The sequence below is a fragment of the Cuculus canorus genome, chromosome 8 (genome assembly GCF_017976375.1).
Source record: "Cuculus canorus isolate bCucCan1 chromosome 8, bCucCan1.pri, whole genome shotgun sequence".
In the NCBI taxonomy this organism is placed as follows: domain Eukaryota; kingdom Metazoa; phylum Chordata; class Aves; order Cuculiformes; family Cuculidae; genus Cuculus; species Cuculus canorus.
Window position 1 is genome coordinate 23,124,528 of NC_071408.1, and position 17,525 is coordinate 23,142,052.

At 41.2% G+C, this 17,525-nt stretch overlaps 1 protein-coding gene across 4 annotated transcripts in view; it reads left to right on the forward strand.

The window, feature by feature from the left end:
* The window catches only part of RAB3B (RAB3B, member RAS oncogene family), a 61,439-nt gene extending 45,745 nt beyond the window's left edge, over positions 1–15,694 (forward strand). For 2 of the 4 annotated variants that reach the window (XM_054073546.1, XM_054073543.1), the window contains 3 exons: positions 1,071–1,189; positions 9,523–9,647; positions 13,275–15,694. In XM_054073546.1, the coding sequence (XP_053929521.1) occupies positions 1,071–1,189; positions 9,523–9,647; positions 13,275–13,462 (432 nt within the window). In that variant the 3' untranslated portion in view covers positions 13,463–15,694. The remainder of the gene's footprint in view (positions 1–1,070; positions 1,190–9,522; positions 9,648–13,274) is intronic. The other 2 variants (XM_054073544.1, XM_054073545.1) reach the window with 1 other exon arrangement.
* The last annotated feature ends 1,831 nt before the right edge of the window (positions 15,695–17,525 follow it).

The window sequence follows — 17,525 nt, forward strand, 5'->3', positions numbered from 1 at the left end:
CTAAAGGACTGTTCATTTGAGAATTGCTAACCCGCAAGAGTAGCTAGCAGTCAACACCTTATGCTGAACATGCGCTTTGAAGGTAGGGCTTTTTGCCTCCCTGCGGCTGTTTCACAGAGTTGCCATTTGCTGAAAGATGAATGAAATATGTTTGTACATATGATAGATACTTCCTGAATTGAGAACTATGTTCAGCACTCGACTTCTCTCCTTGGTTCAGAAGGCAGGTCCAGAGGGAACAGATTGGCTGCAGGACTGCTGATATGATATAGAAAAATTCCTCAGTTTAGCAGCAGGTACTCAAAATGTGAGGAATAAATGTTGTTGGTATGCAAGAGACGGTAGCTGACAAGTTTTCCAGTTGTCACAAGTCTTTTGAAATTCTTCTGTTGTATATGCCAGAGTTTCACCTTTGTGCTGCTGGGCTGAACACAGAAATGACAAGGGCGGGTAGAGAGATTCTACAGTACTCTATAGGTAAAGAGAATTGAGCAGAACCAACAGAAGAGGATTAGTAAATCTTGAATTAGCATGTGTACCTCAGACACTGCGATTGGGATACTCCACATTAAATTCACTTGGTAGAATAATTTTTGTTGCACCAAGACTTTAATTGTTGTCTCTACCCTCAGGTAAGAATCGAGTCACCCGCAGCATCTATCTCAAGGACATTTTCCTGACCGTGACACTAAATTGCAACACGTAAATGCCTTTGCTTGGTACAGTCCTGGACTGGTTTCTATTGCCTCTGCTTTGAAGTGTCAGCTTTCAGTGAACTCTGCTAACATTTTATTATTGCATTGAGGCTGAGGCAGAGAAGAGCAATTAAAGGGTTGACATCTTTGGTGTTTTTTTAATAGTACATGTGTCAAAATGCATCTAACAGATTATAGTTGATGCAAAAGCCCAATTAATGCTAAAATGTAAGTAGAGTTCGTTTCAGTTGAGAGCAAATGAGAATTTTAAAAGATAGAGTAACAAAAAGTGGTTGCCTTATTTTAGCTATAGGACCTAACTACAACTCTTCTTTCTGAGAAGTCTTAAAGCCTAAATATTCCTTTCTGTTCCAGGATACAGCTGGACAAGAAAGATATAGGACCATCACTACAGCCTACTACCGGGGAGCCATGGGCTTCATCCTCATGTATGATATCACCAGTGAAGACTCCTTCAATGCAGTGCAGGACTGGTACGAAATGTTGTTGTTGAGTTTGGTTGGTTTTTTGGCCAATTCTCTTCTCAAAATTGTTTGTTGAGAACATTAGACATGTCACTGTCCACAGTGCTTTGCATCACTGTATTCTTTCTTCCTCATCTAAACTCTGGGATAAATAATTTGTTTTTTAAACTCTCCTTAGAGAAAGTTCTATGGCTGCACTTTAATCAAAAGGTTATAATTAAAATATAGTAGTATACTATAGCAGTTGTTGCTTTTAAAAGTTCTAATTTATTGTAAAGAAATTAATCCTTTAATATGTTATTTGGGCTTATGAGGTTTTTGCCTATGCTGCTAAAACAATCCAGTTTAACAGTGGTTGTTTGAGTAAAATCTCATTTAAATTCTAACCAGGCTAAATCTTTCCAAACTGCCAGGAAAAAAAGTGTTTTTTCTGGAACTTACAACTGTAGACACATGAAACAGTATTCACGTTGCCTTATTTGAGATAATTGAAAATCTAATTTTAACTGTTAAAAACTTGTGAAGTTTAAATTGGTTGTAGTAAGAGGAGGAAGAGCGAGGTCTAGGACAGAAGCAAGCACACCCCTTGGAAGGAGCCTTTCTGCTACCACTGACTGCAGAAGGCACCTGAGTAACTCTGTAAGGCAGTGCGCAGAGTGGAATGCTGCAATAGGGGAAGAGGCGTTACCTATTAAATAAGAAGGATGGAGACTTAGCCCTAAAACTAGGGGTGAAACATGTTCTTAGGTGTTGTAAGTTCCTCTGGCACCACTGAATTCAGCACAAATGCCAGAAAATTATGTCTGGACTTTCTGGTGACGAAAAGGTGGGATAGTTTTGGCTTACAGTGGAAAAAGGAAGCACGAGGTCAGTCACTTTTAAACACTCCATGGCACTATCAAAGCCGCCTGGTGCCAGGCTTGCTTCCCCCATATTTTGGTGTGTAGCATGAGCTATAAGTGGAGCCTCCAGCTAGGGAAAGGGAAGCTTCCTCAGGAAGACGTGATCTGTGAAGACTGTGATATGATTTGGAAGTGGAGCTGTGGCCCAGATCTTCTTGCTGCTCTCCTGCCTTCCAGACAAGCACATGTACAGAGCAGGAAGGGTAGAGGTCTTACCAGAAGAACCAAAGCATGTGGCATTTCTGTGGCTGTGGGCCGCTCCTGCAGTCCCTCAGTGGTAGCTGACAAGGAGGTGTTTTCTCAGCAAGGACCCAGTGCAGTGTAGGGGGTGAGAACCTCTGAGCTGCTGCTGGGAGGTAGCAGCCACCGGCACAGCACAAGTACATGGAAGGCTGGACCCTGTTGCTGGAACTTATGTTCTGACATGGCGTCCTCTCAAAGGGACACCAGACTTTGTGTAGGAAATATAAGGCATGGGAAAAGCTGTCTCTGTCCTTGGGAGTACCTCAGTGGCTCCCCTCAAATGTCTTGCCATCATTTCTGCGTGTCACCTTGTTACTGGATACTGGGGATAGGTATGGTCAGTGTGCCAAGAAAGGCAGTGCAGTGGTTCATCTAATCTCCCAAGTCTGATGTTGATTAGCAGTGATCTCGGAGACCTCCCACGAGCATAAAGCAGCAGCATGGAGGCTGACTTAAAATGTTCTTAGCCAACAGATCAGAAGAGCCTCCTCCTGGAACATATACTGCCGCTGGCTCTTAGCATCCAGCTCAGTCTGGCTTTTTGTGAATCCCTATTCTATATCCCCTAATCTAGGTTGTAACTCAAAAGCTGCAACTATGTAATTTATTGTCTCTAGTAATTTCACCTTCTTCCAAGGCAATTATTTGTTCTTGCCGTCCACTGAAACAGTCGTGATCATCACATCTAGAGATGTACTCTCCACTTTCTCCCCATCTCCATATCATGACGCTATGCAGGGGAACTGCACCACCTTCCCTCAGCTGTCCTTCAGCAGCTAATGACAGAGGAATAAAATTTTTCGTTGCTAGAAACACAAACACAAAGGCTCTGCTAAAACCAGATTCCTCATGTGGCACACCCTCCACCAAGCACAGATGAAGCTGTTTTTCCTTAGGAGTGCAGGCATGTGAGCATCTTTCACTAAACTCTAAATATTTTCAGCTTGGTTCCCTGTTGAAACAAGGTATATATAGAGAGTTGTCTGTCTGCCTGTCTGTCTGCCTTCTCTAACATGTTTTACATATCAGTCTTAACTTAGCTAAAAAATACCAAATCTCAATCTATGAGCTACCACAACACAATACTATTTTAAAGTTTGAAGTTTAACCTGAAACTTTGTATTGGAAATGGTCTAACATCAAAGGCAATGGTTCAAGAGTGTAAGAACTAGGAAAGGTTGGCTTTATGTCCTGGACTTCATGTCTCCCTGTGCCACAGGGGACCCATGAATGTCTTTGCTAAGAGCACCTCATCAACCGAAGGACAGAGATGAACCATCACTGTTATTTTTTTACTCTCTATGTGAGGAATCTCTCTGACTATCGGTTTTAAGATTCTGAGCCCAAGCGATGTAGTGGGGCAGATAAAATTGGGCTGTGGTAGCCCACTTCCATCTCTGGAGTCCACAGGAGGGAGGAGGACCGCAGCAAAGCCAGCATTGTTGTGCCAGCAGAGTCCTCTAGTGGCAATGCAACCTAGAGGTGTTTTTTTCCCCAGTCTGCAAAATCGCTTTCTGAAGTTCCAAAGGGACATAAATGGAAACAAAAGCTTTTGTCTGCTGCTGTATCAGCCTCTGCCATCTGCTGGCCTAGCACGTAGGTAGGATTATTTTGAGGCTTTTTTTCACCTTGCTGAGTGATACAGTTGAGCTTCAAAAAACATTATGCTGGATCTGGTGTTCAGTCAGGAACAGTACTCTGCTTGGAAAATTAAGGTGTCTACTACATGAGCTCCTCTATCTCAGAACCTTTATCTGAACCTAGTTCCCTGTTCAGGCCAGGGGTGAGACAGTAGCAGCATGCTTAATGATAACAACAGTGCCCTAACAGCCCTGCAGTGCTTCTGTTTGGTACTGGTGGGAGGAGGCAGTGGCAGCACTTGGGAAGCTGCATGGACTGCGAAGTCACTGGTGTGCCCCGATGCTCAGCCCTGCCTTGCCTTGCCCATCACACGGGGATAGGTCAGCCTGCCTGCCCTGCCCTGCCTGCCCGAGAGGAAGGACCTCTGTAAGAGTGAGAGGGCTGCACCCAGAATGTTTGGGACGCGAGATGGTTTGGTGGGAGGACAACTGCCTGAACCACCTCTTCTCCTCTCATGGAGCTGTTCCCCTCGGTAGTGTTGCTCCTAGATTCTCAGGAAACGACAAAGTTGTGATCTGCTTTTTACCTTGCAAGTAAAGTGTGTGGCCCGATACATAAGTTGCCTCCCTGCTTGATCAGGTTTAGGTGAGGTACAACAAACTATGCTAGTTCTAATACCATACATCAACCCTCACTGAAATTATATGGGACACCCACCTCGAATATATGCAAAAGCTAACAACAAAGCTCATCCCAGGTCTTCTTGCACGCTACAGTTTCCAGAAATTGCAGCAATTAATCCTACCCATCCTTTCTGTCTTTTAAGTGTCCTGCTATCCTAGCTGGCAAGTGATGTGTTTTTCAGTGTCCAGCTACAGTCAGCAAACAATACTTTTATGCTGAACATTTTGTCATAAATGCAGCATAATGCAGTGGGTCGGCCAGCCTTTTAGACACTAAGAATAAATCAGCAGTAGTCCGCTGATGTGAATTAAATCCAGTAAGGAACCTGTTAACCTTCCCACTTATTTCTAACATACAGCGTGTGGATGGAATTTGAGTGTTTCTCCTGCATAAAAAACATAAGTAAGCCATCTGCCATGTCATCCTGGGACTGAGTTCATAAAGCAAATACAGTAAAGATTAGGAAGATACTTCAAGAAAATCATCACCAAATAAAATATGAAGTGATACCCTTTCAACTAACTTTTGACTGCTTTCCATCCCAGCCCATTCTCACTGACTGGTAAGGTTTTCCCACCTGGATATAATTCTTGGATCTTAAATATGTACCCATTTACAAAACCTTGGAATGGTTCAAGTTGTGTACAGTAGTCATCTATTTATTTTACAGTAGGACACTGTCCATACTGAAGCCTGTTCCTTCTTGCTGGTGCTCTGTCTGTTGCTATTTAGTGATTCAGGTTTTTTAAGATGCTGTGTAAGCAAGCTGTCAACATAAGTCTCAGCTTGTCTCACTGCTTTCTTTTGTACCATCTCTTCCTGCAGAGTTCTCTACAGAAAACAAGCCAAAAGCATGAACAAATAGCAAGCCAAAAACACGAACAAATAGTTGAGCCAGAGACCTAGTGCTCCAAGGAAGCTCTTGCCCACAACAAACTCTTTTCTTCTGTTGAGCTTATAGGGGTCTGCATAGATCTCAAAATTCATCTTCATAGTTACGCTGAAATGATGAGAAGGCAGCCTTGTGCAAAGTCAGCTCTCCATTAAAGAAAAGTCTTCTCCTTTCTAGACCCGTTCAGCATCTTAGAGCTTGTCTCTTCCCACTAGCTGGGAAATTGCCATATCGGGTTGTGCTCATTAGGCTTATTATTCTCTAAACCTTTTCATCCAACATCCCCTCTAAAACTGCTTTCCATGTATGTATTGTGCACTTCACCTCTCATCTCTGGTTCATTGGCGTCTGACTGTTCTAACAGCCCCCTGGCCTGGCCTCACCTGCTCCCAAGAGAAATGAGAATATCTCTTCCTCTCTGCCATATGATTTCTTCCTTGGGTGATCTTTTTACCACACCCTTCTTAGAATCATAGGATTATTAGGGTTGGAAAAGATCTCTAACACCATCAAGTCCAACCATCAGCCCAATACCACTGTGCCTACTGAATCATGTCCCGAAGTGCCACGTCCACACCTTTTTGAACAACTCCAAGGATGATGACTCCACCACTTCCCTGAGCAGTCTGTTCCGATGCTTGATCACTCTTTTGGTAAAGAAATTATTCCTACTATTCCGTCTAAACTTGCACTGGTGCAACTTGAGGCCGTTTCCTCTTATCCTCTATGGGTTCTTATGGGTGGATATCCTAAAGAGGATTTTAATTTGCTTTCTGTCACTCCAGAAATACTTCTAAATGAAGGAAAGGCTCTCTTTCTTCTGAATGAGGAGTGTCGTGTCTGTATATCAGGTATTTAGACAAGCTGTCAAGGTATTATGTGAATGTGAGGTACAGTCTTTCCTTCAGTCACATAAATTGCCCTAATTAATGATTGTCTCAGTTTAGAGGTGTGTGTGTTATCTGCCCTGGCCTTGGTTAACGATAATTATCTTAAAGCAGCTGAAAAAGTGTAAAATAAACAATTTGAATGCATTTGGGAATGTCCAGGACATGACCTGTTCTCTTGCTCCTTCACTGGGAAAGGTACAGCAGGTTGTAGGAGAAGCCTTAAAAGATTAAGCCTGAGTGATTTTCCTTACTACAGTGTGGCAAGAGAACAGCTAGGTTGTTTTAGAATACGAAGCAGAAATAGGCAAAAGTGAAGATGGATTTTTTTACCTGGTATTTGATAATAACTAATTATTTTGTTTGAATAATAAGATGTCTTTCCTGTAGGGTGAGTGAAAGGGTTAAATGAGCTTTCATAGCTTTCGGTTCTGTTTCTAGATTTTTTTTCATAGTCTCCTTTGACTGTTATTATTTGACTTTGGTTCGCTATTTTTGTGTGTAGATAAATCAGTGGCTCATACCTCATTTGAAACTGTACTGAAACTAGAATATACTCAGCATTTGATACTGTAAAGTAAACAGAAAATATTATAGAAACACTGCTTTGGACAATCTAGACACTTTCGCAGAAGGGAAGAAAAAATTGGTTAAATTTAACTTAGATTTAAGTGACAGCTGAGCTCACAAATCATCAGTTTTATTTATCTTTAAGGCTGATCGCCAAATTAGGCTGTTGATATATCCGTGCAGCTGTGAACCCAAGACTATTTTTCTTCTAAGCATGAAGCATAAACCCCATGCTTTATCGTTAATTTGGGGAATTCAGCACAAATAAGGCACAGCATTGTTATTCTGTCACAGAAATGCTTTTTCCCAGTGTGAACTTTGGACTGCCCTGATAGTTGTTGCAACAGCTCAATTGCACAAGCCTTTTTACTCATTTATTTATTTACCTTTTCAAAAGCTTCTGGAAATTTGCTGCCTTTCTTTTTGTGGGGGGATCAGAGTTTCTTTTAGAACTTCTTCATAACTTTTGGGGTTTTTCTACTCCTCAGAAGAGTAAACGGCAGTGTTCCGCAAAAGAGGATTTTCACTAACTTGTACAAAACAAGAAGGATGAGTTTCTATAGGAGATAATCTGTGCTTTTTTCTTCTTTTCCATTTTCTAAGTAATTCTGTTTAAACAGCTATGATTTGGCAGTGTGACCTCTGGGAACTGAAATGAATCCAGAGAGAGGAATGGGAGTCGGAAGAGAAGCTTGCTTATAGGTGTTTTAAATTGAACCTGAACAGACTTCCATTTTCTCTTTTGCTTATAGAGGGAAACTGGGGAGACTTCATCTTCCTGGGCTTTGGTTGATTTCTGAGGTCATCCCTTTCTGTGATGAGCCTAGAGAAACCCCAGAATACTGCATCAACTCATTGCAGACTCATATGAGCTCTCACAGGGCTTATATACATGGAGGCACTCAGAAGGGTGAAAGTGGAGGAGCCAAAATTGAGATGGGAGTGAGTGCCTTTCCAGGAGGACATGAAGAAGAAGTTTCACTGCAGGAAGGCCTTGATTATTTTAGGGTGTTGCAGTATGTGTCTGGTCTTGTGCCGTAGGCTTCCTTTAGGTTTATGTTTGCCAGTGCAATCAAATAGGCTGCTGCTTAAAGGCAAGTTGCACAGGGAAGTGACCTCCTTTTTGTAGACATGACTGACTGCTTTCTGCGGAAAAGGCAAGTAAGCAACTCAAACTAATTAAAAATTACCATTAGTAGATCAGAGCTGGAAGCTGCTTCTAATTCAAAAGAGAAGGAACCAAGTGCTATATTGTTAAGGGATTTCAAGCAAACTAAACAGAAGTAAAATCTGAGGGAACTCCTGGCTCTCCTGGGAAATGGCAGGTTTGCCTGAAACCAGTGTCCTATATGGCAGGGTTGTGAGTAGGGCCAAAGAGTGGGAAGGTGAGTTAAGGGCTGGAGGAGGGAAGGAATGAATCACTTCTGGCAGAGCAGCCTAATTACCTTTGGGAAGGAGGGAGTCGTAAAAGATAGAGCTGACTCGGTAAAGATAAAATAGGTTGGGCCACTCTGGAAAAAATGGTTGCAAATGAGTGCTACCAAGCTAATACTGTTCTGCTTCTGGCTCTGTGACACCTCACTGAGGATGGTGGGAAAGGACTGGCCCTTCAGGATGAATAGGGAAAAAAAAAATCTTTTTTGTAATAGAAAAACTTTGGAGAGGCCAAATGTAAGGTCAGACTCCTGGGATCCACAGCTAGTTCCACTGCAGTTCCAGCACATGAGCCACAGAGCTTTAGAGGCTTTAAGTTCATCTCAGTGCTCCTGCTTAAGCTCCCATGCACTTGATCCCTCTGTCATTGAAGTTAGCATTGGTTCAATACTTGTCGTCTGTCACTTCATCTGCTGTTCCCTGCCTTGGGTATCACTTAATCCTGCTGGGTTCAAATTTTAGCTCACAGAGCTTTACCTTGATCCCATATCTTCCCAATTTGGTAAATTTCTGTTTAGCAGTAGTTTCCATGTTTCTATGCAGTTTCAGTCTCCACAAACCAGATTTCCCGTTCAAGCAAGCATAACCTGATGCTTCCATCTGTTTGACTCTCAAAATACAATTTCCTATGGTGTTACTAAAACTCCGCAGAAAATGCGCTGGAGAAAATAAGCATCTTTTATTGTCTGCTCTGAATTATCATTGGTATGTTTTACAAGAAGGTGTAAGTCTAGCATCAAGTGTCTATTGTATGGCTTATTGTATGACAATATGCTTAAGAGGTCTAATTGATTGTCATTCCTCTGACAGATTATAGCTGAAGGACAGTAGCCTTAGAAGAATGCTTTTTTTCCTTAGACTTCAAAAATTATTCAATTGAGTTTTTGTCTGGATCTTTAAAACACTTGTGAAGTCTTAGCAAGTAACTTTATTGTCACATAAAGTTAAGAAGTAATAAAATAGAATGGTGCTATAAATTACGTAGTCTGCATTCTTGCTTTATGTGTAAGCTTGGTCATTTGTCTTTTAACCAACATACAATCTTGAGATGTTGATGTTGTCTTTAATGGTACTTGTTTTCATACTTAATATAGGATTGTATTTTGGCATGGCTGATGGAAGGTAACAACCTTTTTTAACCTGCTGTAGGGCCACACAAATCAAGACTTACTCCTGGGACAATGCACAAGTGATCCTGGTGGGAAACAAATGTGACATGGAGGATGAAAGAATTGTTCCAGTGGAGAAGGGGAAACATCTGGCGGATCAGCTAGGTACATGTCAAATCTTTTCTTTCTGCTCTTTTTTTCCTCTGCTTCTTTATACTGTGTTCCCTTTAATTTGTATGATAAAAAGTCCCTCCAGCACTAATGCTTTAATAATGGTTTCACAACTAAGTAATGTAATATATTCTAGGTCTGTGTTTTACTTGCTTAGTGGTGAATATTACCTTATTGTAGTGTTGCTGTATCTGTAAAGCTTATATCTAAGCATATAAGGAAGATAAAGTTTGTCTGGAGAGAACAGCTTTTATTAGCTCAGTGGAATGAAAAGAGGAAAAGTTTTCATGAGAACAATTCTGTCTTCTGCTCTCTAAGTACCTCAGTCATTTTCAGAATGCAAATATTGATTTTTGTAGGATTTTTTTCAACTAAACAATGAAAAAATAAGTTTATAAATCAGAACTGTAGAGTTGAGTAAAATATATTTTTTAAATGTACCAAGCTTCTCTATCAAGGTAGGGAAATCACATTATGTTCTAATGAAGGGCTGAAAAAAACAGTCCTATTGAGAGGAAGCTGGGATTGCAGCAAAAATTTTAGAATGAACTACAAGGTAAAGTCATCCTAATTTCTCATTTATTTATATTTTTTCATTATATTTTATAGTGCACGCAATGGTTTTAATACAGAATCAAGGCTTCTGTGTTAAGATTTAATGATATTGTTGTCTTCTCTTAAAGAAGTCATGGTGGAAAGTAAATCTTGTTAAGACTGAATTCAGTTAACAGTGGAGACCCTTACAGTGGATATACTGTAAATATTTGTGTAGCTTGTAAGAGCAGAGATTCTTACCAGACCCAAAGGAATTGCTATAATCCCCCGTTGACGTAATTCTATTGCGTGTTCAATCGTTCAGCAGTGTGAGGTGTATTGTTAAAATGAGGGTACCAGGCTTCCAGTCTACACTGCATACACTGTTGCACTTCAAAGTGTGACCTTTATCAAATTGCCACTTATGGTTAAATCTTAGGTAATTAATATTTATTAGCTGGGAGTTTTGTTATTGTTTCAGTTTGGTTTTTTAATGAAGGGAAAGTATAGAAACGCTGCTCATAGATGGACATAAAGTATGGCTTCGTGATAGGGAACTGTGTAATATAAATAAAAAGATGGTCACTGTTCCAAAGTTAAGAGCAATCAGATTATTTTTTCATGTTCATGTACTTAAAAAAAAAAGTATGCCTGCAAAGGCCTGCAGCTTTAGAGCCTTCAAGTGTAAATTCTACATATGCTAAACACAAAGGGGTCCCATTCACCCCTCGAGCTTTGAGGCACTGCCATCATAAGCAAATAATGAGAAAATACCAAACTAAGCCGTCTAATTTCCCATCATTATTAGTATTATTATTGTAACAATAACTCTTTACATGTAGGTCTAGCAAAGCAAACAGACGTGGTTAGTTTGCAAAATCAGTTATAGGCTCTTTTTTTACACATAGGAATCTAATTTGCTTTTGAAAAGATTAATGAGAATAAAGTCGGTTCCTGGCTTGCAGATTCTCAAAACCATTGTGAAAGCAAGTGGGCTTACGCATTTTGCAAGCGTAATTACACTGTTAGTAGTTGAAAATTTGTCCAAAACAACGTAACAGCAAATAGACAGTTTTACTGGAAGTCCCACTCCAATTTGGACTTCTAATGTGTTTTCTCTCCCCCAAATTCATCTGTTTGTTTAAATACACACCTGGAATCCTTTACATGTGGGACACTTCAAACACACGCTTGCACAGAGTTACCATAGCAACTGACTCCATCAGTAGGAAACCATTCTGCTAAAGAATCCCCAGTTCTGCACCAACCTGTCCTCTCGCTTGTCTGGTTCACCCTGGAGGAACACAGCCCAGTGCAAAGCAAAACAAAAGCTAACTATGCCTTTGGAAAGTGCTGTCCCAATCCTCCTCCTCTGTAGCCTCCCAAAATACTGTATGCTCACTTTCCAGCCCTTTTAAAATATATCTGGTTTTATCAGTCAGTCTTTCTTTATATTAATTGTGCTAATGTGTACAGCATTATCTGAAATTACTTTGTGTCTTAGGTGGGAGCAATGTCTTTAATAGACTATCGACTGCTCAGTCTGCTAGCTTTCATCACAATGATTCACATAAAAGCTATCCTTCAGCGTGTTTATCTAAGTTTGTGTAGTGACATTAACACCATTGAAATAATTTCCTAATCAGATTAAGAAAATTGTTATTGGCCTGAATGTGAGCTAAACCAAAATAGATTCAGCCATAGCAAAAGCTAAACCAATGTAGGACTTAAGAATACCCAACTTCAGTTCTCTGATTTCTTGTGCCTTTTATATGTGTTCTCAATCCATCAAAGACAGCAAGTGGGGCAGAGAGAACCCTCCCCTGGTGCAGGAAAACCATCCTTATTTAGTAACGAGGCAAACATCTGCATCACTTCACCTGGTGTCCCATGATTTTTAAAAAGTGTTAGAATGGGGTAGATACCTATTTTCTATCTCATCAAAGTGACTCAGTTTTCCAGCAGGGGCAGACTAATCAGTTAAGCCTTTGCCTTCGTTTGTAGCAGATTCAGAGAAAACTGATGCAATGCAGGATACCCTCAAAATGAAGCACAACAGAATGTAGCTTGTGGCAAAATAAACTCTCTGTGGTGCTTGAGCTCTTGCTGTTGGCAGTATAATAACCTTGTAGAACAGAAGTAAGAGCCGTTGTAAGTGATGGCTCGCTTTTGAGGCTCCTGGAGTTAGAAAGATAAAGAAATGCTTCACGTTTCAGTGCACTTCTGCTGGCTGAGACGGGTTTCAGGCTCGTCTGTGAGAAGGCTGGTTCTTGCGGGTGTCAACAGGAAGCAGCACGAGCAGCTGTCTGTGTGCCATCCTCACCTTGACATGACTCCAACCTTGCTGGTTTTTTTAATCGGAAAGGGTCAGTGTCTGAGAATCTGAACTCATCACTACAGTGAGGAGCTGGTGGTGGGACACTGAAATTACTCTGTAGGAGGTACTCAACATTGTTTACAATTCAGCAATGCTGCGTGGCTGTTGTTAAGATGGGTGCTCTGTTGTGACATGTACTGTGCAAGCATTAATCACCCTGAAGAGCCTTCCGTCTGATTGGACAGAGAACGAGAAAAGCAGAACCAAAATCTTGGAGTATTTTGCTCGCAAGCGCAGAAGTTGGTCAGCAGAAGGAATACAACCATGATCTTTCTTCTCTTTCTGGTCTCTGCTCTTCCCAGACTGCAGTAGTGGTTCGTAGAGTGAGGGGTGCGTAAAGTCCAGGCTGGCCCTTCTGTACAGGAGCAGTTAGGGGCATGTCAGCAGCAGCTGCAACCCAGGGCACCTTCACTGACCTACAGGGGGGAGCCCGACTCCTTTCCCCTGGGTTTATTGAGATCTGTATAATTTGCAGATGTGTTTCCCCTGGGTGATGGTAAGGATCCATTTATCCCTTTGACTCTTTTTTATGGCTGTCAAACTCTAGGAGCATTCCTACTCACTATCCTGAGACTGTGGGAATCAACCGAGCTTAAGAATTGTCTAATGTCTTGTTTTCTTAAGGTGAATTCTCAAAAAATAGTATTTTAAAAGCCATCTCCATTACCATCAGTCTCTATTGATTTTTTTTTCCCTACTTTTTCTCACAGGTTTTGACTATTTTGAAGCTAGTGCCAAAGAAAACATCAACGTAAGGCAGGTGTTTGAGCGTCTCGTGGATATAATCTGTGAAAAGATGTCGGAGAGCATAGAATCAGACCCTTCCAGGGGCAATTCTGGAAGGAGCATGCGACTCACAGACAACCCACCCCCTTCGCAGCAGAACTGCTCGTGCTAGTGACCTTTCTCGTTGAGAAACGTCCTTCTTTCCTGATGAAATTTTATCTTTTCATTTGTGGTGACGCATTATCATGTAGTCCAAAGGCAGAAGTCTCTGTTGTAGGAAACTGGTATGTTTGTTTAATGTGCTGGAGTGTTAAAATTATATATTTCCTCATCCAATAACTTAAAAAAAAATCTGACTATATATTGTAAGCGCACCTAGTGTTAATGTGAGTTTCACAGAAAAAGAATTGTATAGTGTTGCAAATGTTATTATCGCAGAGAATTTTGCATTTGTAATTATAAATTCCTCTACTGCAGAAAGAGTTTTTTTGTCAAGAACAGCAGGAATTATAAAAAAGTCAAAAGGGACCACGTCTAAAAGAAAATGGGGACAAAAATCTCTTATAAAGTAAGAATTTTGAGTCATTGTCCTCTAGGCATAGATCTCTGTTTTTCTGTACGATGGAGCAGAAAGCAGCGTATTTCTAAGGAGAGATGAGGAGGGAGTGTGCATGTGTGTATTTTGTGTTAAGCCTTTAAACAGCAGCAGAGCACATAGAAGAATCAAAGCTGTGAGGAGAAGGAGGAGGAGGCCTTGCACCACACCTGCATTTCCCTGTGCTCTTGGCTGGTGTTGGGTGAAGGATCAAGAGCTTTCCTAGGGGCTGCCCTTGCCTGCAGACTTCTCCCCAGTCACCACTAATAGCTTGCAGAGTTCTGGGGGTGTTGCTGTGTTAGGCTCCTCACTGTCCCTCATCGTTTGTTTCTAGAGGCCCGAGAGCCCAGTGTCCTGCAGCTTTCCCCCTCTATCCTGTAGTTCTACCTCTCCAGGTTTGGATCTGCTCTGATCAACTGCTTGATGGTGGATTTGTTGCAGGAAGAAGGAAAGGAGGAATTGGCTGCTGCATGCTTAGTTGGAGGCTCAGTCTGACACGTAAGACTTGGAACAGCACTGTCTCAGAAAGATTAAAATATCGTGAGCCAAAATGTGAGTGTTGGCAAATATTAGTGCCAGTATCATTAGATTTTCTTTCTGCATTTTGTTCTTGATTTATTTTTTTACTTTTGTGCTAGATGGGTGTGTGTTTGGGGTAGTTTTTCTGGTTTCAGATTCAACCACAAAGTATGAATTAAAAAAAAAAAAGAATGATTAATAGAAAATAACTGCAAATTAAAAATGGCAAAGATGTCCTGTTAGAATTACTCTATGGACATTTTGTCGCATTGTTGTTTGAAGGGAGGAATAGTTTCTAATACTTAACATCTGAAACATTCTTCTACTTCCAACATCCCTAAAATGACAAGATTTCTACACCTGTGTGTAGAACTCTGTGAGTATTAGCCACAGGCAGAGGTTGTATTTCTCTGAAATATATGGAGGAGCAGCTTTTTCAAATCTGTGAATTACATACACTGTATGCCTGTAGCATCACACACCTGTTTGCGCATCCCAGCTCCAAAAGTGATTGCAAATTGTGTCTGTAAAGGTAAATTAGGTGGATACGGAGAGTTTGCTGTCTTGAGGTGCAAATTTATGGGTTTATCCTAGGCCTTTGACCCTCTGACTGAAGAGACTTTCCGATGTCAGAAACTGGAGTTGAGTATCTGCCCACTGCACTGTAATTTGCTGGATTGTGACAGCAGCGAATGCTTTTGTAATCTCATTCTGTTGTGTCTCAAAGTGTAATAGTTCTAAGAAAAAAAGCACAATATTCTGGAGGAAAACGCAACTACATTGGTGTAGTTTGAGCTCATTGTGCTAAAGGCTTGATCCCTTCGTTCATTTGTATGTTGCTTTCAGAAATCTTTATTGTGACGTACGTGTTGATCTAGTACTGAAACTGCAATTTGTGCAGTGCTAGGAATGTGGCTATTGTATCTGAACCCCTGAAGTGGCAAAATAAACAGAAATGAGTCACAGCTGTGGCCAGTGAGCTTCCATGAGCTATGTTACCAGCACTAGGCAATTGTGTGCACTTATAAAGAAAGTATCTTTTAAATGCTTTCGAAATACCTTGATCTTTTTTTGACAGGGTGATGATCCTTAAGCCCATCAGTCAGGAATCACTAGGGAGATTTAAAACAGAGTGAAGAATTATTTGGCCAATAAATGCACAGTGCAGTGTTTAAATTGTAGCAGAAGCAGGTTTAGGGCAACTTGTGCAACTAGCAAAAAGAAATAAAAACTCCCACAGCAGGCAGTGATGATTTTGAGCTGTGCAGCTATAATAGAGTACCATGGTGCAAATAATGATTTTTCAGCTCAGCAACTCAATGCTAGAAGAAAATAGATTCAGAAGAACTGGAATTGCAATTATTTTGTTTTACTTTTTTTTCTTAGCAAAAAAGACCTTTCCCTTTTCCATCCAATATAAAATTGCGTTTCATTGTGTTCCTGTCAAGTAAAATGTGATTTTTAAAAATTATTTTTAATAAGAATACAAGTACATTCCAGGCCCCTCAACCTAGGATGGGCAGAATTGTTTTTTACAGCACAAGTCAGCAAGTAGCTACATGGCAGTAGAGCCAGAAGAACAGGAAAAGACAGTTACGAATTCTACCCTGCCCTATTTTGCATAGATGGAAAAACCTAGTATTTGGTGCAGAAATCCTGCACAGTTTATTTCAAATAAGAAATCAAATCATCACAGGCAACTGACACATAAAGTATGTATTGATGGAGAGATGTATCTCATCTTACATTTGGTTTAAAAGCTATGAATGAATACAGAGAAAGCTTTTTGCTGTTAAGTGATGTGCAGCTAATTTCAGTATCATCAGAGAGTCAATAATAATTGTTACTTGTATTAACTTGTACAAGGTAATGGCAGAATGTGAGTCAATAATTTGTCAAGGCAAGGGAAATAACAGACTAGCTTGCACCACAGACAAAGCCAAAATTCTTGATGCAGTCTTGTATAGAGCCTTCCATTTGACTGCCAGTGGCCTAGGGCAGTAGTGTCAATAAAACAGTATGTTTGCAAGGTAAAAAAAGGTGTACTAGAATGTGAAAGGCAAGGTGGTGACTGCTCCTCACAAGCTGCTCTCTGTGGCTTGTGCAATACAGTACTGAGTGTGCATTTCTCCAGGTAAAGCCATACAGGAGGGTCTAGGATAGACATAGGTCTTGGCTTCCATCTTGTGGAGAAATAAAGCACTGAAGTATCTGGTAGGCATCCAGTTTAAATTGCCTTCCTATACGTCCAGTCTAAACTATTGTCCCTGTATCTGGGACAGCCCTGCTTATTTGTATTAGCCTCTGACCCCGTAACTTGGCTTTCAGCATCTCTTGCAGTCAACATGGACTCAAACACATGCACAAAGTAACCAACAGCACCGGTATGACAGGAAGGGCAGAAAATGGAACGGATGTGGAATAATGCACAAGGGATGTGGTAAATGGGCCTCAAGTGATTTTGGCCTCAAGTTGTGCCAGGGGGATTTAGATTGGATATTAGGAAAAATTTCTTTATTGTTAAGGGTGGTGAAGTATTCAAACAGGCCGCCCAGGGAAGTGGTGGTTACCAACTCTGGAGGTGTTCAGAAGGTGTAAATGTGGCGTTTCAGGACATAGTTCAGTAGGCACGGTGGTGTTGGGCTTATGCTTGGACTGGATGATCATTGAATCATAGAATAGTTCAGGCTGGAAGGGATCTTAAGGATCATCCAGTTCCATGCCCCTGCCATGTAAAGGGACACATCCCAGTAGATCAGGCTGCTCCCAGCCCCATCCAACCCGGCCTTGAACACCTTCAGGCATGGGGCAGCCATAGCTTCCCTGGGCAACCTGTGCCAGTGCCTCAGCACCCTCACCATGAAGAAATTCCACCTTATATCTAGTCTAAGATCTTAGAGATCTTTTCCAACTGTAATGATTCTCCGATTCTAAATGCAAGTGCGAGCTTCCAAACAGCTCTCAAAGCGTTGCAAGGATCTTGGCAATGTACACAATTTGGACAAGCCAGCTTCAGAGAGATTTAAGAGATGAGGAAAGGCACCATTCCTGTTGAAATTTGGAATCGCTACATCAGCACTGCAGGTTCCTCGGGGGAGAAAGCAGAGTCACAAACCGGAGA